This window comes from Lipomyces japonicus (assembly GCF_038497905.1).
Source record: "Lipomyces japonicus strain CBS 7319 unplaced genomic scaffold V1514scaffold_6, whole genome shotgun sequence".
In the NCBI taxonomy this organism is placed as follows: Eukaryota; Fungi; Ascomycota; class Lipomycetes; order Lipomycetales; family Lipomycetaceae; genus Lipomyces; species Lipomyces japonicus.
This window is the reverse complement of record NW_027117818.1, coordinates 236210-254963: the sequence shown is the minus strand read 5'-3', so window position 1 is coordinate 254963 and position 18754 is coordinate 236210. Positions and strand designations below refer to the sequence as shown.

The 18754-nt window shown below is 42.8% G+C and overlaps 9 protein-coding genes across 9 annotated transcripts; 3 read left to right on the top strand and 6 right to left on the bottom strand.

Moving 5' to 3' along the window:
* Window positions 1–115: 115 nt before the first annotated feature.
* V1514DRAFT_194149 (uncharacterized protein) lies at window positions 116–1669 on the top strand. The gene is made up of 2 exons (XM_066924634.1): window positions 116–315; window positions 375–1669. Exons 1-2 carry the CDS (start codon window positions 303–305, stop codon window positions 1565–1567), a joined length of 1206 nt encoding a protein of 401 aa, XP_066785209.1. The 5' UTR covers window positions 116–302; the 3' UTR covers window positions 1568–1669.
* V1514DRAFT_289829 (RNase P subunit p30-domain-containing protein) lies at window positions 1624–2735 on the bottom strand. The gene is made up of 2 exons (XM_066925287.1): window positions 2523–2735; window positions 1624–2462 (listed from the first exon to the last, which is right to left on the bottom strand). Exons 1-2 carry the CDS (start codon window positions 2644–2646, stop codon window positions 1771–1773), a joined length of 816 nt encoding a protein of 271 aa, XP_066785208.1. The 5' UTR covers window positions 2647–2735; the 3' UTR covers window positions 1624–1770.
* A 77-nt stretch (window positions 2736–2812) lies between these two features.
* On the top strand, window positions 2813–4178 carry V1514DRAFT_326073 (uncharacterized protein). Its single transcript, XM_066926728.1, has one exon. The coding sequence runs from the start codon at window positions 2851–2853 to the stop codon at window positions 4111–4113; it is 1263 nt and encodes a 420-aa protein (XP_066785207.1). The 5' UTR covers window positions 2813–2850; the 3' UTR covers window positions 4114–4178.
* Window positions 4108–5017, bottom strand: V1514DRAFT_326071 (uncharacterized protein). Its single transcript, XM_066926727.1, has one exon. The coding sequence runs from the start codon at window positions 4779–4781 to the stop codon at window positions 4194–4196; it is 588 nt and encodes a 195-aa protein (XP_066785206.1). The 5' UTR covers window positions 4782–5017; the 3' UTR covers window positions 4108–4193.
* Window positions 5018–5362: 345 nt separating this feature from the next.
* V1514DRAFT_326069 (P-loop containing nucleoside triphosphate hydrolase protein) lies at window positions 5363–8157 on the bottom strand. The gene is made up of 2 exons (XM_066926726.1): window positions 7715–8157; window positions 5363–7659 (listed from the first exon to the last, which is right to left on the bottom strand). Exons 1-2 carry the CDS (start codon window positions 8090–8092, stop codon window positions 5455–5457), a joined length of 2583 nt encoding a protein of 860 aa, XP_066785205.1. The 5' UTR covers window positions 8093–8157; the 3' UTR covers window positions 5363–5454.
* Window positions 8158–8278: 121 nt separating this feature from the next.
* Window positions 8279–11319, top strand: V1514DRAFT_326063 (Dolichyl-phosphate-mannose-protein mannosyltransferase-domain-containing protein). Its single transcript, XM_066926725.1, has 3 exons — window positions 8279–8921; window positions 8993–9392; window positions 9452–11319. Exons 1-3 carry the CDS (start codon window positions 8775–8777, stop codon window positions 11116–11118), a joined length of 2214 nt encoding a protein of 737 aa, XP_066785204.1. The 5' UTR covers window positions 8279–8774; the 3' UTR covers window positions 11119–11319.
* On the bottom strand, window positions 11192–14147 carry V1514DRAFT_302913 (uncharacterized protein). The gene is made up of 2 exons (XM_066925584.1): window positions 12747–14147; window positions 11192–12687 (listed from the first exon to the last, which is right to left on the bottom strand). The coding sequence occupies exons 1-2, from the start codon at window positions 13778–13780 to the stop codon at window positions 11244–11246; spliced, it is 2478 nt and encodes an 825-aa protein (XP_066785203.1). The 5' UTR covers window positions 13781–14147; the 3' UTR covers window positions 11192–11243.
* Window positions 14148–14545: 398 nt separating this feature from the next.
* Window positions 14546–16312, bottom strand: V1514DRAFT_326057 (P-loop containing nucleoside triphosphate hydrolase protein). Its single transcript, XM_066926724.1, has 2 exons — window positions 16194–16312; window positions 14546–16127 (listed from the first exon to the last, which is right to left on the bottom strand). Exons 1-2 carry the CDS (start codon window positions 16254–16256, stop codon window positions 14637–14639), a joined length of 1554 nt encoding a protein of 517 aa, XP_066785202.1. The 5' UTR covers window positions 16257–16312; the 3' UTR covers window positions 14546–14636.
* Window positions 16313–16423: 111 nt separating this feature from the next.
* Window positions 16424–18743, bottom strand: V1514DRAFT_326055 (Noc2p family-domain-containing protein). Its single transcript, XM_066926723.1, has one exon. The coding sequence runs from the start codon at window positions 18710–18712 to the stop codon at window positions 16502–16504; it is 2211 nt and encodes a 736-aa protein (XP_066785201.1). The 5' UTR covers window positions 18713–18743; the 3' UTR covers window positions 16424–16501.
* Between the last annotated feature and the right edge of the window lie 11 nt (window positions 18744–18754).

The following is an 18754-nucleotide window of genomic DNA, read 5'->3' as shown; positions in this document are numbered from 1 at the left end:
AAAAAAAATTTACTTTAGACAACAACCGTGTCGATTTTGCCAACAAATTGTAAATTTGGCCCTTTTCATTATCGCCTTTGACGTTTTTTTCTTGTTCCCCGCCATATACAATTCAATCACTTGTTGGACCCAATCCTGCTACTTGTCCCAAGGCTTCCGTCGTTCACTTGTTCCTTTTTTTTTTTTTCGTTTTTTTTTTATTTCCAGGTTTTTTTTTTAAAAATAATTTGATTGTTCAGTCATTTAAGCGGGTTTAATGTGCCATTTGCTCTTTGCCAATTAACACGGTCCCTCCAATAAATATGCCATTACTAGGTATGATCATATAAATCTTTTTCAATTATTTATCAGCCATCTAACATTGAATTTGTTAGAAAAACGGAGTGAACACATTGACTCGGATGCTCTGTCGAACTTGAGGTACTACAAGTACCAGTCGGTTGATAAGTCGTTTATCTCCCGGTACATCCTCAATCATTACTGGAATTTCACTGCCGAACTTATGCCTTTATGGTTGGCTCCCAACGTGATTACGCTTATTGGTCTTTGCTTCATTTACTTTAACATTCTGACGGTCGTGGTTGTCGTGCCCGATCTGGTCGGGCCGGCTCCGTCATGGGTGTATGCATCGTTCGCTACCGGCTTGTGGTTGTATTCCACCATGGACAACATTGACGGCAAGCAAGCCCGCAGAACAGGATCGTCATCACCACTTGGTGAACTTTTCGACCATGGCATTGACTCGCTTAATTGCACGCTCGGCGGCCTGATCGAAACTGCCTGCATGGGCTTGGGCCCGACCGGTGCCGGCGCTTTCACGACCCTGATTCCCTGCTTGGCCATGTTTTTCTCTACTTGGGAAACATACCATACGCATACGCTTTATCTTGGTTACATTAACGGGCCTACCGAGGGCATCATTGTTGCCGTTGCCGTCATGATCGTGTCGGCTGTTTGGGGCCCACAATTTTGGCAAAACACGATAGGCGACCTCGTACCCTGGCGTGTCATTCCCGGCTTTGTCGCCAGCGTCCCCATGCGCGACTTGTGGGTTACCGTCGTGGCTGCCGCGTTTATTTTCGCTCACTTGCCGTTTTGCGTGTTGAACGTGTACCGGGCTCGTCAGAAAGCACGCTTGCCGTTTTTGCCAGCCTTGATCGAATGCGTGCCGATCAGTCTTGCGTCTTTGGCAACTTACTTGTGGCTTTCAAGTCCTTATTCCGTTTTGTTACGTGATAACCACTTGGTATTGTACGCATTGGCAACCTCGTTCGCGTTCGGCAGGGTCACGACCAAGATCATCTTGGCCCATCTCACCAGGCAGGCGTTCCCGTATTGGACTATTTTAATGGTGCCCACAATTTTGGCACCAATCTTGTTTCGATGGTTACCGGCATGGTTTGGCACTTATATTGGTGGTCCTTGGTTTGAAGTCGTATTTTTATATGCATATTTAGCTTTTGCGGCTTCGTATTTCTTGCTATGGTCAAAAGTCGTGATTAACGCCATTTGCGACTACCTGGGTATTAACTGCTTCACAATTAAACATTCTGATAAAGCTCAGTAAATCAAATCTTTGTATTTATAGTTCTACATTGAGCGAACATATATTCATATACATAATAATATAGTCACACGATTTAAGGACAAAAAAAAGAAAAGAAAAAAAAAGCGCAAAGCAATAAAACAAAATTGGGGTATACTGATGGGGGTTTATAGACACTACTTACATGACTTTTTTTTTTTTTTTTTTTAATTATAATATATTTATTAACCAACTTTTCTTCTTTTTGCATTTGGCACATTTTCTTGAGGATCCTGTTCGTGCAAGTCTACTTCTACCACGCCTTTCCAACTCCGCCGTCTGGCACGTGCCCGAACGACAACTGATTTTGCCCCATCTTGAACTGCTTCCTTGCCCTTTTCCATGCTAAACCCCCAAAGCGTAGCCAAGTTTGAAATATCATAAGGCGCCCTGCATTCCAACGCGCTTAACGCACCGGATGAAATCACGATGCCCTTGCCTCGGGTCGCTCGAAACAATGCGGCCGCGTTGGCGATCAGGTTGCGCCTGGAATTCAAATCTGATGACGACCGCGTCGATGACGAATAACAAATTTCAAACTTGAGTCCTCTTGCCACCGCGGCTCCGACAGTACGATGACGAAGATGAAACGGCAACCGCTGGCTCAGGTCGAGCGAGATCAAGTCGAGTTCGAGCGACGTGCAAGCAGCCAGTAACAATTTCTCCGTCGTCGGCCGGACCGCGACAATATCAAACTTGGCAGTCAACCCAGGCAAAAACTGGGCCTTGGAAGTATCATCCAACGTAAACGTTATGCGAGACAAAAACTGTGTTTTCGGTAATGAAGGACTGAAAATGTCTTTAATGATTGGTGAAGAAAACGACGGCGTGATCTTGCCGGTATGATTATAATTATACACTATCGTTCCATATCCCACTGAAAAAATCTTATTAGCAAAAAAAAAAAGATTCTTCCATTCGCTGAAGTGTAACGTACTATTGTCTAGTAAGGCAACCGTCTTGTATAGATCTGGTACGGGCCCGGTTGCCTTGCCGATAAGAAGTGGAGCGTCACTACTACTCACGCCTTGTGGCCATTCAACACACAAATCAAAAAACATGTTTGCATCAGTTTATCATGAGCAAAACTGTGTGTGGGATTTGTTTGTCAATTCGTGGTTCGCACAACGCGTTTTGTCAAATATTTAAGTTGCCCTTTTGTAAAGTGAAAAAAAAATTAACAGAAAGTAAGGTTTAACGTCCAAACCGCGCCAATAAAACAGATATCGGACCTGCCAGATTTACACTCTACAACCCTGCTGCCAATGGCACCTACAATCGTACGAATGCGGATGCGAAGCGTGGCCAACTCGTCACGAAGATTGAAATTACCGCAATTGTCGAACCCACTGTTCCCGACCTGCCATTATTATAAGCATCATGCGCTGCCGTTATCGGATCCGACTTTTAGTATCAGCAGCAGCAGCAGGCACAAGCGGTTTTTGCATGTTCCTGCTTCTAACAAGCCCGAATTCGACAATCAAGTTTTTACAATTGCATCATTAACCGACCATGTTAACGAACAAATTTTGTCTAAACCGGAAACATCGAAGGTCCCCGCCGACGTGACCATCGCGGCGTTAAAAGCTTGCGAGCAAATTTTGACAGCTAGCCCATCACAGTCACCGAACCGGGCATTGCTCGAGTCAACCGATACGGATGAAGCAATTGCAAAATTGGTGCTTGATATTTTACGTCATCCGGCTACCAGGCTTGATCATGAAATTCTCAGGGCGTATTTCTTACTCCGGCCTGATACCAGACGGTCGGCTCAGGCCATGCGAATATTTTACGACCTGCACCCAACAAAGCATATCTCCAAGGATGTTTACATGATTCCATTTCGCAAGGCGCTATACGAAGAAGATACCGAGCGGGCAATTGAATTAGTCGACCTATCATCGAACTCACCTCAATGGTACCAATACCTTAGTCGGTGCTGGAAGCAGGCCGCCGGTATTTGGACCTTATCCGTGGCCGGATTAATGCACGGTTCGGATTTTCTTATCAAATCTGACTGGATTGTCGACGGTGGATTGCAACATACCGGGTCGATCAAGGTCATGGTGGCCGCGTACTTGTTCAACTCGACAATGCTGGCCCTGGTTGCGCTTAGTTCGCGGCCGGGCGATAACGGCGGCAGGGTGTTGTGGCAGAATGGCGTGTTTCAAAATAAATGGTACATGCACGCTCAAGAATCTCGCATGCTAAGCCAGATCGCGGATATGGATTTGATCAAGGTCGAAAATCAAGGTGATTTTTCACCTTTGTTGTTGCATGAATTGAACCTGCGGCAACGAAGACTGGGTGATAACGATCAAGATAACCTGATTAAGGAATACTGGGCCAAGCAAGGTCAAGGATTTGAGTGGGCAGAGCCGGATATTGACCCCGCTGAAGAGGCCAAACTTGCCAGGGACGAGGCAAAAATTAAGAAACTGGGTCTCGAAGATCCCAGGCCTAAACTTGCCATCGAAAGCGGCGACGTTAACGCAGAATGGATTGAAAGAATACTTAAAACTGGATAGACAAATTTTGTAAATAAATTATTCGTATAAGCTCTATTAATTGTTACATGCAAGAAAGAAAGAAAGAAAACAAAAAAAAATCACACCCTCTCAACGCCACCAACCCTTTCTTCGTCCCATCGGTCGAGCCGTTCCTTTCGTAAATGATATATTCCTCTAACTCGTCGATACTCTCTCACAAACTGGCCAGTATCATTACCACTACTGCCGCCTTCCAAAAATGAATGCGCCAAGGCTTCCGAAACTTGATCTGCTTCTTGCGTGGCCGACCGCAAGCGGGCATGCAGAGCTCGCGAACTAAACCTGGCCAACGCCTTGGCCTGCTCGGATTCAACTTGCCGCCAAGCTGTGTTATCTTGTGTTGCCTGATCCAACACTTTTGCTGCTTGCTCACGCTTGTCCTTTAAATCAGATTCTTGTTGCAAAATGTGACCAGACAAGTCAGCGATTTGCTTGCTCAGCAATGCCACTTGCTGCGCTTGCTGAACCGCTATCGGGTGCGTGGATTCAAAAATCGCGGTTAATACTTTATCGTCGGTTAGCAACGTGGCCAATTCGTGCCGGTTTTTGGATTTGATCACGTCAGGCACGAACACGTCCGCCTGCGGCGAGGTTGACGCAGCAGGTGATGGTGATCTTTTGGGAAAAAAGTTAGAAAATTCATTCATCTTCTCACTTGTTCCATATTTTTTTTTTTTTGGACATACACTGAAGCATTGCTTGAACCTTGCAAGTATCCCTGGTAACCACCCGATAACTGTTGCTGGCCGATTGTCGACGAACCAGGCTGAGGAGGCAACGGCGGCGGTCCACCACTGTCACGATGCAATATTGGCAATTGATATTGCGACCCTATGGTAACAGCAGCATGTGACATTTCACGTCAGCCTGTTTGTTGTTTGGCGAATTGATGCCAGATAGTAATACTTGTCAGGTTAATGAATTAGCACATTGTTTTACAAATGCAGCACATACGGTTTCAAGCGTCGAAACGTTTGCTGTTGCGACGTTTGCTAATCGCAGTCAAAAAAACCAATTTATGAGAATGGCAAGATCTTAAAAAGCACAGTTTAAAGTAACTATCGCCATGGCATACAATTGTTATGAATACCATAATTTATTGTTTTTTCTTGGATTACAGAATACGGATTGAAATATACAGGTCTTTTTTTGCCCCGTAAATTTGTTTCTATCCTCGATATTTCCACATTTGTATAACTATACAAGTTTCTCCATGAACAATTATGTATTACGAATTTATAAATATTATACAACTTGAACCAAAAAAAAAAAAAAAAAAAAAAGAGTAAAAATACTACAATGGTAAATATGATACAATCTTTAATCCCTCCAACCAAAATCCTTGCCTAATCTTCGGTACCGGTCGCGATCCCGATCGGATACGGAAGGCTTAACATTTCGGAACGCAAGATCAAAATTCTCGTTCAATACTTTGATTACCTTTTGCGATTCCTCTTCACCACCATGCTTGGCCGCCACGGTAGTTGGCGATATTTCCAAGCCGGTACTGTTTAACACTGCTGCTCGCAATGCCAACACTGCAGCCTCCCTAACCAACGCAGCCAAATCCGCGCCACTAAAGTTCTTGCATCGCTGATCGGCTGCCAATGTGTCGAGATTGACATCATCAGCCACGGGCGTTTTCTTGCTCACGGTTTTCAAAATCGCGGCTCGTTCGTCTGCGGTTGGCAATTCCACAAACAACGGCTTGTCCAACCTGCCCGGCCGAAGCATGGCAGGATCAATCATGTCCGGCCGGTTCGTGGCCGCGATCACGTATATGCCCTTGCGATCGTTCAGACCATCCAATTCAGTTAGCAACGTGTTCACGACTCGAGAAGATGAATCGTTATTCGAATCATCACGTCTGGGCACCAAAGCATCAATTTCATCAAAGAAAATCACGCAAGGAACGGATGCTCGAGCCCGATTAAACACCTGCCTGACTGCTCGTTCCGATTCTCCCACGTATTTATTAAACAACTCAGGCCCGCGTACGGAAATAAAATTCGCTCGGGACTCATTGGCTACGGCTTTGGCCAACAATGTCTTGCCACAGCCAGGTGGGCCCCATAACAAGACACCTGCTGGTGCAGTAATGCCAACTTGCGCGTATATCTCTGGTTGCTTGATTGGTTGCACGATTGCCATTTGCAATTCAACGCGGACGCGTTGCAACGCTCCAACGTCGTCCCAGGTAACGTTGGGGATCGTGGCAAACCCTTCTCGCTTGCTGGAAGGTTGCACGGTCGGTAATGCAGTCATGAAATCATCAATCGTAATTGACAACGATTGCAGTTCATTTTCCGTTAGCGGATCAGGATAGCTTTTCAAAAATTGCTGAATCACGCTGACTTCCTGGCGCTCTTCATCATGTTTGATCTTTTGAGGCAATGGAATATCAGCATCATCATTATCGTCATCAACTTCAATCACGTCAATATCCATTTGATCTTCCTCATTCACTGCAGACAAATCAGATTTAGCAGCAACCCCATTGGAGACTACAGTACCTGCACCGTCTTCCACACTTTCAACTTCCTTGATTTTTAGTTCTGAGCCTTGTAGTTCTTTAAATATTCTCTTAATGGCGGCAATGCCCGCCGCAGTAGTCAACGCGTTTAAATCCGCACCCACGTAGCCTGAAGTCATCTTTGCCAGTTGTTTAAAGTCAAAATCCCCAGTTAACCGAAGCTTTTTGGACAATACTCGCAATATGGCCTCGCGCGAAATCTCATCCGGCACCGTCATTTGAATCTCTCGGTCAAACCTGCCGGCTCGTCGTAATGCTTCGTCGATTGAATCCGGCCGATTCGTGGCTCCGAGAACCATCACAACTTTGCCATCCGTGTTATCGAGTGAGAGCTCATCGATGCAAGTCAATAACTGGGCAACAATACGTCGTTCCATCTCTCGTTGCGCGTTTTCTCTTTTCGGCGTTATTGCATCAATTTCATCAAGGAATATGATACAGGGCGCAATTGTCCTGGCTTCTTCAAAAATCTCACGAATCTTCTTTTCTGATTCTCCAGACATGCCTGACACTACTGATGGTGCAGACAGAGATATAAACGGTATTCCGAGCTCACCTGCGATCGCGTTTGCCAACATGGTTTTGCCACAACCTGGCGGCCCGTGCAACAATACGCCCCTTGGAGGGTGAATCCCTGTATGCAAATATACTTCCGGATGCGAAATCGGCATGGCCACGAGTTCCAATATTTCGGCAACAATGTGATCCATTCCACCAATATCGGTCAGCCTGACGTGCGATGGTGGTGACCTGTCTTCGTCAAATGTGGTAGCAGGCTTTTGTTTCTTGGATACATTTCCTGATATATTTGAAGTCCGGTCTCTTTTTTTCTTTATTGATTGTTGCTGCTTTTGTGATAACTGTGGTTGTGGCTGTGGTTCTTCTGGTATATGCAATGCCGGTTCTGAAGTTGGAACTGTGGGTTCTTCGTTTGCGGTGTTATTTTCGGTCTGCCATAAGCCTACAATACTTTTGTTCAAAGAATTTGTGTCCTAAAACAGGTTAGATCACGCAATCAACGTTTTTTTGACTAATCAGAAGTCCCACCTTCACTTCCATTAAATCATGTTCGTCCAGCCCTTCAAAATCGCTTTCGAGATCAATTTGTTCCACTCCACTGTTGTTGTTGCCGCCAGAAGTCCCATTATCTTCTTCTGCCAGTTGTTCATCCGCGATGCGCTTTACCGCGTCTGCAACCGCTTTGTCAACAAGGACCTTTTTTAACCTTCGTAGCGTGGCATCTTGCTCTTGCACGTATGGCGTCACCAACGACGGCAAAACTTTGCGTGCTGGGATTGACTTGCTGGCAAGGTAATCCCTGACAATATCATATACTCGACTGGTTATCTGCGATCCATGTATGATAGGACCACTTCCGGCAACCTGAACGACATTATTGTTCAAATTCCGTATCCTTTTTGGCATGCCTCTCTTCTATCTTTTTTTTTTCTGTCCTGTCTCTTATTTCACTCTCGTATTCGATTATGCATATAGTATGTACTTGGAACCATCAAACTTTTTTTTTTTTATTTTCTCCTGAAAAACTCGAAGCACCGTGTGTAAACTTTAATTTCTCGTAACCGTGCATTTTTTGGACCCCGACGCGACCTTGTCTCTTTCAGCCTTCACTCTTCAAACTTGATCAATCAAAATAAAACAACAGACGTGCAGTAAAAGATAGCTGTCGTTAAACTTAGGTATACTGCTTGATTTATTTTATTGCTTGTGTTTTTATAAGTATTGTTATATGCCATCATTTGGCATTGACGTTGCACGTCAAGTCGGAAGGGGGGGTTTTCAAGGTTCGTTCAAATTACTAACAAGGATAATTCTAGGGTGACCTGCAGATCTAAAGCCACGAGATTTTCGAACGGCGAATTGACGGTACGTGTTCAAGCGTGATAGTTCATTGCTGTCGTTGTGTGTGACAGCGGCGGTAAGTCGCGTTTTTTGTGAAAGCTCTTTCGCTGATCCATGTTGCATGCCGGCCATTTAAGCTGTAGATTTCTTTTTTTTTTGGGGGTGCAATTTCTAGTTAAAAATTCATCACAAAGTAACAGAAACGGTAGAAAATAACTCGTGCTTTGTTTCATAAAATAAAGAGCAAATGGCATCAGCAGCAGCAAAAACCACAGGTTCAGATGCTCGCCGGTCTCCAGCTCGGTCACGACGAAAGCAAGAAGAACCAGTGAAAACTACACAAAATGAGCCAGTCAAGTCGAAGATTGAACTATCTCAATACGATGATGGTGAAGTAAGTCATATTTTTAATCTTTCTCCGGTTACAACAGTTTGGTTTGATTTAACACATGGTTTTTTTTTTAGTTGACGTTAGATAAAGTCGAAGAGTACTTGGCACCTATTATTTTCACTATTCTGGCATTTGTTTCAAGAATGTATAAGATTGGAGTTTCGGATATTGTAACATGGGATGAAGCTCATTTTGGAAAGTTTGGATCTCATTACTTGAAACGTGAATTCTATTTTGACGTGCATCCTCCGTTGGGCAAGATGTTGGTCGGTTTATCCGGATACCTATGTGGATATAATGGTTCTTTCGAGTTTAAGTCTGGCGAACACTACCCGCCAGAAGTTAATTACACCTTTATGAGACTGTTTAATGCCACGTTTGGTGCCCTTTGTGTTCCGGTTGCTTACTTTACTGCCAAGAATTTAAAATTTTCAACCTTGGCCACTTGGCTTGTCACGATCATGGTTTTGTTCGGTGAGCTCGATCAAATATATTTGGTTAATTCGAACAAACTGTTAACTTGATACATATAGAAAACTCATATGCGACAATTTCTCGATTTATTTTGCTTGATTCCATTTTGATGCTCTTCACATTCACTACCATGCTTGGCCTTGTCAGTTTTCATAGCGTGCGTGATACGCCATTTTCGTCCAAATGGTGGTTTTGGCTCACGTTCACAGGAGCTTCTGTTGGCTGTGTTACCAGTGTCAAATGGGTTGGAGCCTTGGTAACTGCCCTGGTGGGAATCTACACTGTTCATGAATTGTGGGATATGTTTGGTGACTTAAAGTTGCCAGTTGTCACGTATCTTAAACATTGGGCCGCAAGAATCGTGCTCTTGATCGTGTTGCCGTTGAGTATATACATTTTAAACTTTAAAATCCATTTTATTATTTTGGAGAATAGTGGTCCCGGCGATGCGCAAATGAGTTCCTTGTTTCAGGCAAACTTGAGAGGTAGTGATCTTATTTTTGGTCCAACAGATATTGCACTAGGTTCTAAAGTAACGATTAAAAACATGGGCTACGGCGGCGGTCTTTTGCACTCACACGTGCAAACTTTTCCTGAAGGTTCAGAACAGCAACAGGTTACGTGTTATCACCACAAAGATACTAATAATGATTGGGTTTTCCACCCAACTCGCGATCAAGTGCCGCTTGACCCCGCCGACCCGGAGATTCGGTTTGTTCGCAATGGCGATACGATTCGATTGCTGCATGACCTGACTGGCAGAAACTTACATTCGCACTCAGTTGCGGCTCCGGTTACGAAAGACCAAAATGAAGTATCATGTTATGGAAATGTTACGATTGGTGATGACAAGGATGATTGGATTGTGGAAGTAATTGACGACGCTCGTTATAAGGATCAAAAAGTACACACGCTCACGTCCACACTTCGGTTCAAGCATAGTGCTCTTGGCTGCTACTTGCGGGCTGCAAACGTCAACTTGCCTCAGTGGGGGTTTAAGCAGATTGAAGTTACTTGCGATAAGGAGAATAATATTAAGGATCGATTCACTCATTGGAATGTGGAAGGTCATTGGAACGAACGATTGCCACCAGGCAATGCCAAAGCTTACAAGTCACCTTTTTTCAAAGATTTTGTTCATCTTAATGTTGCCATGGCGACGTCAAACAACGCACTCGTTCCTGATCCGGATAAGCAGGATGATTTGGCTTCAAGACCCTGGCAATGGCCGGTATTAAACGTGGGCCTGCGCATGTGTGGGTGGGGCAACGAGACGGTCAAGTATTACCTTCTCGGAAATCCAGTAATCATTTGGGGCACTACTGCTTCAATCGTGGTCTTGACTGGCTTGACATTGGTTTACCTTTTGCGATGGCAACGTCATGTTAATGATTTTACTACGTCAGAATTGTCTTACTATATATACTCAGGAATCTACCCGGCACTGGGCTGGGCGCTTCATTTTTTCCCTTTCATCCTGATGGCTCGTGTTACCTACGTGCACCATTACCTACCAGCCTTATTTTTTGCCATTCTAACGTTTGCGTTTGTGTTTGATTACGGTACCAGCAAATGGTTGCATTCGTACTTGCGATACGTTGCTTACTTGATTATCTACGCGATCGTGATTGGCGTGTTTTTGTTGTTTGCACCCATTTCAATCGGCATGACCGGTCCTCATGAGGATTACGCACACTTAAATTGGTTAAGTACTTGGACCATATAGGCAATTTTTTTTGTGTAAAGTACGTGATTGAATGTAAAACATATAATCATTGATGACTCAAAAAAAAAAAAAAAAAGAGATTATAAATTTTATTTTATTGAATAATATGTACAATCAAAAATATTTTATTTTTTGTTCTCACTGTGACTAGATAATTCCTTAATTCGCCTTGTCAGCCCATCAGCATCAGTAATCGGCAATTCACACGTCTGATGATGACAAACGTACGCAGTCACGTCCGGATGACCATCCTTGACAAATTTTCCTGCATGCTGAATTATCAAATTCTTGTATAGAATATTCTGTTGCAAAATCCAACCTTCTTCTAATTTTTCTTCCACTTCAGATTCTGATGGAAACTGTGACGGAATTCGAAGTTTCACGACCGTGGAGTGGGTCAATAGTGAGCTGTTCACGGCCCCATCAAATTCCTGCTCGATCGATTTGGCAGCGTCCGGAGCCACGATTAGCACGATCGATCTGACCCCTTCTGAGGCTGCCACGATGGATTCTAATAAACTACTATACGCAACCGGCTGAGAAACAATGTCCATAGCAAACGAATCCATCGTCTTGTTTGCGTAGGTTTCTAATGCCGCATCATCCAAAATGGCAGATAGTCTTTGTAGATTGCTTACTGAGACCGAGTTTGCCGATGGCTCCGCGCCATCAACACTGCTCTTGATTCGCAAGATTAAATGCTTGGCATCGTTTGGAACCGGGAAATACCCAAAATCTGAAGAATCCCAAAAAAGATCGTTTTGCGTATCTTGCAGCTCGCGAGCGAAGCGAAGATAATTAACGTTAAAAGTGGCTTCGTACAAATCAAGCAGGCCTGAAATTACGAATGCATAATCTTCCACAATTCCGTGCGTGAGTGATGCTGACGCGCTGCCGTCTGAAAACACGCGAGTCAATGTTCGGGTCTCGCTATCGTACAGGTTTTCATAAATAAAATTCGCAGTCTGTTCCGCAACGTTCAACCAAACCTTGGATTCCTGAGGTAAGCGTTCAGCGCAAGCAGCAGCAGCTTTTGCCAACGCACTTATGGCAAGGCCGTTCCAAGATGCTACAATTTTTGTATCCGTACTTGGCGCAGTCCGAGTCGCTTCTCGGTGTGCACGAAGTTTGGCCCTGCATTCTGCTAATATTTCGGTAATTTTGGCTTCAGGATACCCAAATATTTTGGACAGTTCATCAATTTCAGTCCGAACTTGTAGCACATTCTGCCCCTCCAATTCGTTGTGAAGATCAAACTGTGGATCCACGTTTCCAAATTCAGAAACATTCCAATGCGCGGCAGCAATATCTCCCGGTACTCGGCCAAGGACTTTAAAAAAGTCGTCATATGTCCAAACGTAAAACGCGCCTTCTTTTTTCTTTAAAGGGTCATCAGAAGGGTACGAATCTGCATCTTCTGCAGAATAAAACCCTCCGTTTGCATGTGCCAACGGTCCGGATGTTAAATAAGTGCTAATGTCAACAATGCTATCAAGAGCTACAGTATTCGACTTGTCAAACAAATAAGCATCCGTATATGCTCTTAATAACAAAGCTTGATCGTACAACCTAAAATCATCATATTAGCAACCTTTTTCTTCAATAAATTCTTTTTGGGGGTTATTTGCATTTTTTCAAAATGTGGCAACGACCAATCATCGGTAACCGAATATCTGGCAAATCCGTTGCCTATCAAGTCATGTATTCCACCCTTGGCAATATTCGTGAGAGTTGTTACTGCCATGTCAGCAGCCTTTTGTTCGTCCTTAAGATCAATCTTTTCAGTCACCCGCATGTATGGATGCATTCTCAGTAGTAACCTTAACATGGTAGGCTGTGGAAATTTTGGTGCTTCGCCAAATCCGGCATGTAACTTGTCATACCTTTCCAGAAAGTACTCATAGGCATCATAAAGCACACCGGGTCCGAGTGCTGAATTTGAATCAGCCTTATTTTTCTCATTTGTCCATTCGCGAAGCTTTGCAACAGCTGACTCGCCCGCATGCTTACAACTTTGCTCTTCTGTAGTCCACAGCTCATAAATCCTATTAAGAACATCCCTGAATTCTGGACCGGAAGGTTTTACCTTCCTTCCTGTTTTGTCTGAAATGTCCTCCCAGGGTCCTGGCCAATAGGTACCACCGTATATGGGGTTTAATGTTTTTGGATCCAAAAAGACATTCAATGGCCAGCCGCCGCGTCCACCGCTCATGGCTTGTAGATACAGCATATATATTGAATCGATATCCGGGCGCTCCTCTCTGTCAAGTTTGATTGGTATAAAACGTTCATTCAATAATGCAGCTATTTTGTCTGATGAAAAGCTTTCGTCATTCATGACGTGGCACCAATGACAGGTATGATACCCGATAGAGAGAAAGATCGGTTTGTTTTCTCGTCGTGCGCGTTCCAGTGTTGCATCTGACCATTGCTGCCATGCAACAGGATTGTCCTTATGAGCGCGAAGATAAGGCGACTGAGCAGAATAAAGAGTATTTAAAAGAGGCATTGCGAGAAATGGCTCATCGTTTGCACTTGTGGTAGATGAGTAACGTAGTGGTGACGTGAGGGACCTTGAAATTGTAGGAGCAATTGGCAATCGTGTTGTTGACCGAAGTTGCACAACGTGATTACTTGTTCGATTCAGAACCCGCAAAAACATTTTTTACGTGCACGTTAGATGGAAATCAGACGAGCAATTACACAAGATGCACAAAAGAAATCGTTCGTTGGGTACTCGTCCTCCACGGCAAATGTGGGACGCGAGGTGACCAAACTCATCAATGACGTATTTGAACTTTATACCTGGTGAAAACTCAGAACGAACAGTTCTGACCTTGAAATATATAAAAACTAAAATATATAAACAAAAAAAAAAGCGTTTATGGATTACAAATGTTTATCATTGATCGATACATTCCAAAAGTACGGACGTTTATGCAGCAATTAAAACTTGAATTGTATCTATTATGAAATAAAAAATAAAAAAAGCTATGTAATAACTATGGTATTTTTTTTTATAGTATTAGTATAAGTGGCGGTTTAATCCCAAGCTACCGCCCTGTCATATCATCAAGCACATCTATAATTAAAAAAAAGTCAGCACGTGGCTTGCATAAAAAATCATCGCAAACAAAATGAAAGAAATATATGGAGTAGCGTCAGAGATCTTGGTGATAAATAAAAGCATCATAACAAGATGTTCAATAAAAAGTAGCAAAAAATGTTATCATCACACAGCTATAATACCATAACTTTCATTTGCAACATTTTAAGTAAAACTATCTCACCTTTTAGCAATGTCATGACTTGAGGAATAACTGTGAGGAGGAAAAAATTTTTAATTTATACGCGAAAAAATCTAGGGCACTAACTACGTAGGGCTTACGCTGTTTGCGTATCTTGATCCATGTCTACGTTAAGCATACATATTATAGTCATTTTATCATTAATTTCGATTATAAAATATTGTACACTGTTTTTTGATCTATTCCCCTGTATGATGTGCTTTTGTTTTTTCAACCCTGTTCCTTTACCTTTCCTTGTTGATCTTTTTCAGAGCTTCTTTTCCGTTTCTTTTTCAACGTAGTAGAAATCTCTTTTCTTTCAATTGGCTTTCGTTTTAACTCTTTCTTCTTCTTCTTGGAAACTTTACCTAGGTTGTTCATCCATGGTTCGACTTCGCACCCTGATTCCTTCATGACATTAATGACACTTTTAATACTCTCCAGATCTTGCTTAGTAAAGTATGTGACTGCCGTGCCCTTTTTTCCTGCACGACCAGTTCGTCCGATCCTATGAATATACGCCTGTGAGCTCTGTGGAACATCATAATTAATAACCAAGTTAACCCCGTGCACATCGATACCACGAGCAAGAACATCTGTACAAATTAAAACCCATATTTCTGCTTTCTTAAACCGCTCAATAATCTTCTTTCGCTGCGACTCCGTGCGCTCACCATGAATAACGTCAACATTGACTCCATCATAAACAAGCTCATTAAATAGCGCGTTTGCTCGGTCGATAGATTGAACGAATACTAGCACTGGTGGTACCAATTCCCCAGTTTTTAACATCTGTCTAATGGCAATCAATTTTCCTTCTTCGCTTCCAGCATATACCAACTTCTGCTCAACACTTTCGGATGCAGAAGTGCCACCTCGGCCAACGATTATTCTCAATGGGGAAGTCATTATTCCGTTTGCTAATTGCTCGACACCTGAGGTTATCGTGGCACTGAAAAATGCTTTCTGTACATTGCCAGATGATTTCAATGCAAGTAAAATATCATCAGTCTGACCATCAAACCCTGTTTCAAATAGCCTATCAGCTTCGTCCAGTATGAGATGTCGGACTTGTGACAAATCCAACCCTGACTTGATAGCGTGAACTAATCTGAGCGGTGTGCATACAAGTACATCAGGTGCTGCTCTTGTTAAAGTATCAGGTGAAGAAAGTTTTGCAATTATTGATTTTGACAAATATGTCACTTTTAAATCTCCATTTTTTGATAAAAGCGTAAATTGAGCAGAAATTTGAGTGGCAAGTTCCTTGGTTGGAACAATAATTAAAGCTCTCACACCTTTGGTGCTATGTTTTTGTAATCTATGCACAATAGGCAGTGCATACGCCAGCGTCTTTCCCGAACCAGTTGGCGCACATGCGATCAAATCGCGATCCAAAACAAGAGCGGGCACAGCTTCCGACTGAATTGGTGTCGGACTTGCAAAATTTAAACTCTTGACCGCTTTTTTAAGTAATTCTGAAATATTAAATCTAGTAGCCAGGTCAGCAAAATTGGCTAATGGTTGTGGAATATCCAAGCCGCTGATTTTGATCTTCGCATTCGATCTATGCTGAACCGCTGAGGTCGGTTCATGTTTCAATTCTGCTGAATCAGTTTGCTTCTTTGGTTCATCTTGTTTTGGTTTGGTGGTGTGTGTATGAAAAAAATCAAGCTCTCTTGATATATAAGTTTGATCATCTGCCACGGCTGGTTTTTCTTGCTAAATCAACAACATATTAGCGATCATTTGACCTCGTGAAAAAAAAAAAAAAAAAAAAAATCATACCTTCGTGAAAGCACTAGTGTCGCTCAACTGAGCACCTCGAGCTAAAAGTCTAAAAAAATCCATAATACTGCTTCCTTCCTCAAATGTAAGCGTATTTGATTATTTTTTTCTACCAGGACAGATTTTCCAAAGTTTTACCGATGTTCGACCTGCCAAAAAATTTGGAAAATTAGTAAGCGCGCCGCATGAGGCTCAATCAATGACTAATATATTAGATAATTCAAGTTGGACCGATTACACAAAGATTAAAGAAACATTTCAAATCAATTAAACATAATAATATTCAAAACTTTTTACATGTAAACCAATTACTCGCTATCGCTATCGCTATCTTCATCATCCTCCACGTGAGCGCCTTCCTGTTCGCTGTCATCACCAAGATCAAATTCCTCCTCACTATCATCATTTTCATCGTCAATTCTATCATCTTCAATATCTTCCTTAGTTTTCTGATCTTCGTTCTTAAGCGATTCTCTTAAAACTCGCAACTTCTCCTCGCGAATTTCACGTTGCACCTTTAGATATTGCCCAAGTGGCGTCTTTTCCCAAGACAGATCAGCTAAAAATGCATTCACCATGGCCTGGCTTCCTGGAGCAAACTCAACATTTTTACGCTTCTCCTGGATGAACTTGCTGTTGACTTCCAATTTCTCCACTACTTCCAAAAGCTGCTTATGAAATTTGTAGTTTTCATTCTTCGAAACTTTCTTGCCTTTCTTGCCTTTCTTTTGAGGAATGTCAACGGTCTGAAGTCGATCTTTTCTACGAGCATATCGCTTCAAAGTAATGACACACGGAACAATCAATTCGGGGAAAGCAATATTCTTGGAGTACAAACCGTAAAATTCAATAATGCAATCAACTATCTGTTCGCAAACGCCATTTTGATAAACGCGTGTGCCCAAGTAAGCAGTATTTGCTCTAATATTGTGTTCAAAATCAAATGGTCTTAAAGTAGAAGGCTTTGCAAACTTGGTGACGGTAGTCGATGTGAGCAGCTCAGTGATGACAGGTAGCAGAGGAATGTAAACATCAACATCACGAGAAAGGTCAACCAGCGATCTGAAAAGATTAAATCTTAATGGGAAATATTGAGCTGCAGGAATCAGTCTCATTGTTCCTAAAGTGACCTGAACAAGAGGGTAAATCAAAGGACGAAGTGGTGATTCGGATCCAGCAGCTTGTTCTTTTTCAACGTCACAGTGAAATGACAATACGCGACGCCAGAAATCTAACGAATGAATGTACTGCCAGTTGTAAACAGTTTTGTATGAGTCTTTAGTCTTTTGAACAACACTGTTGCGAAGATGAATCGCCAATTGCCTAATATAATCGAAAGCCGTCTGATACGAAACTTCGGCGTCTAACGAATAAAGAGTTGCGGCAGTGTTCTTCATAAAATTAATCAACGGCAACGTGTGGACTGAGGTATGACGGCAGTTCTTGACCATACCAGCATACGATGTCTTCATGCAAAGCTCCAACATGCCCTTGTCTCCAGATTCCGCAGTAGATCTAATAACTATCCATGCCGCCAAACGCGAGCTCTCGTCTGGAGATGTGCTCCAGACGTCAACCACAGCCTTTATGAATTCCTTGATAAACTTTCTGAAGCTAGCAAAGTAAGGAAGAAGCTTGTCTGAAGCGGTCAACACAGCACTAACAGTTTTCGAGTCATTTAAATCAGATAGCAATTTTAAAATGTTATTTGAAAGCGACTTGAGCAATGGCGCAAGTTGATGATATTTTTTAGTATTGGTGGTCACTGTTCTTCTGCCCGATGCGTTGGTTGATATAGGTATATGATAATTAAGCACTTCAGGAAATTCTGCAAGTACAAGAGTAATGACGTCGTTGTAAACCTCAGGATCTGTAATTGAGTATTTAAAATTGGCAGTCTCAGATGGATCGTTGCCCACATGAACAGCAGATCTAAACGCAACGGCCGCACGTTTCAAAGCGCGCAAAGACTTGTCTTCAATTAAAGCCTTTTTCCATTTGGCAACATGCTTCCTGGTGAGCTCCTCTTTTTCATTGCCAACAGCCTTTGCCTTCTTTAATGATCGCTCGTCTTCGGAATCTGATCCGCCAAGTATATCTTCATCATCAATGTCTTCGTCATCATCCTGATCAGAATCATCACCGCTGTTGTTTGCGTTGAGCATTTCCTGATCTTCCTGATCCAAGAACTGTGTGAAGTCTGCAACATCGTCAGGGCTCCCTTCGGTCTCATCCGCCTGTTTTCGCTTCTTGCCTCCCTTCTTCTTGGGGAAAGCTTCGTCAACATTGGCAGCACCACCTGCACTACTAAAGAGCTCCTTAGCAGAAGTGTCACCTAAAACAGGGTCTTTTTTGTTAACAATGCGTGGCTGTTGTGCTGTTTCACTGTTGTCTTCATATCGCACCCGCTTCTTGTTGCCCTTAACTATCTTCTTGTTGTAAGCCTGAACAACTTTTCGCTGCTCGATAGTTCTCTTCAAATGATTTTTCTGAAACTTCTTTGTCGATTTTTTAGCCATTGTTTCCTACCAATTTTCAGTACAAGTAGTGTTTTCGTTTTG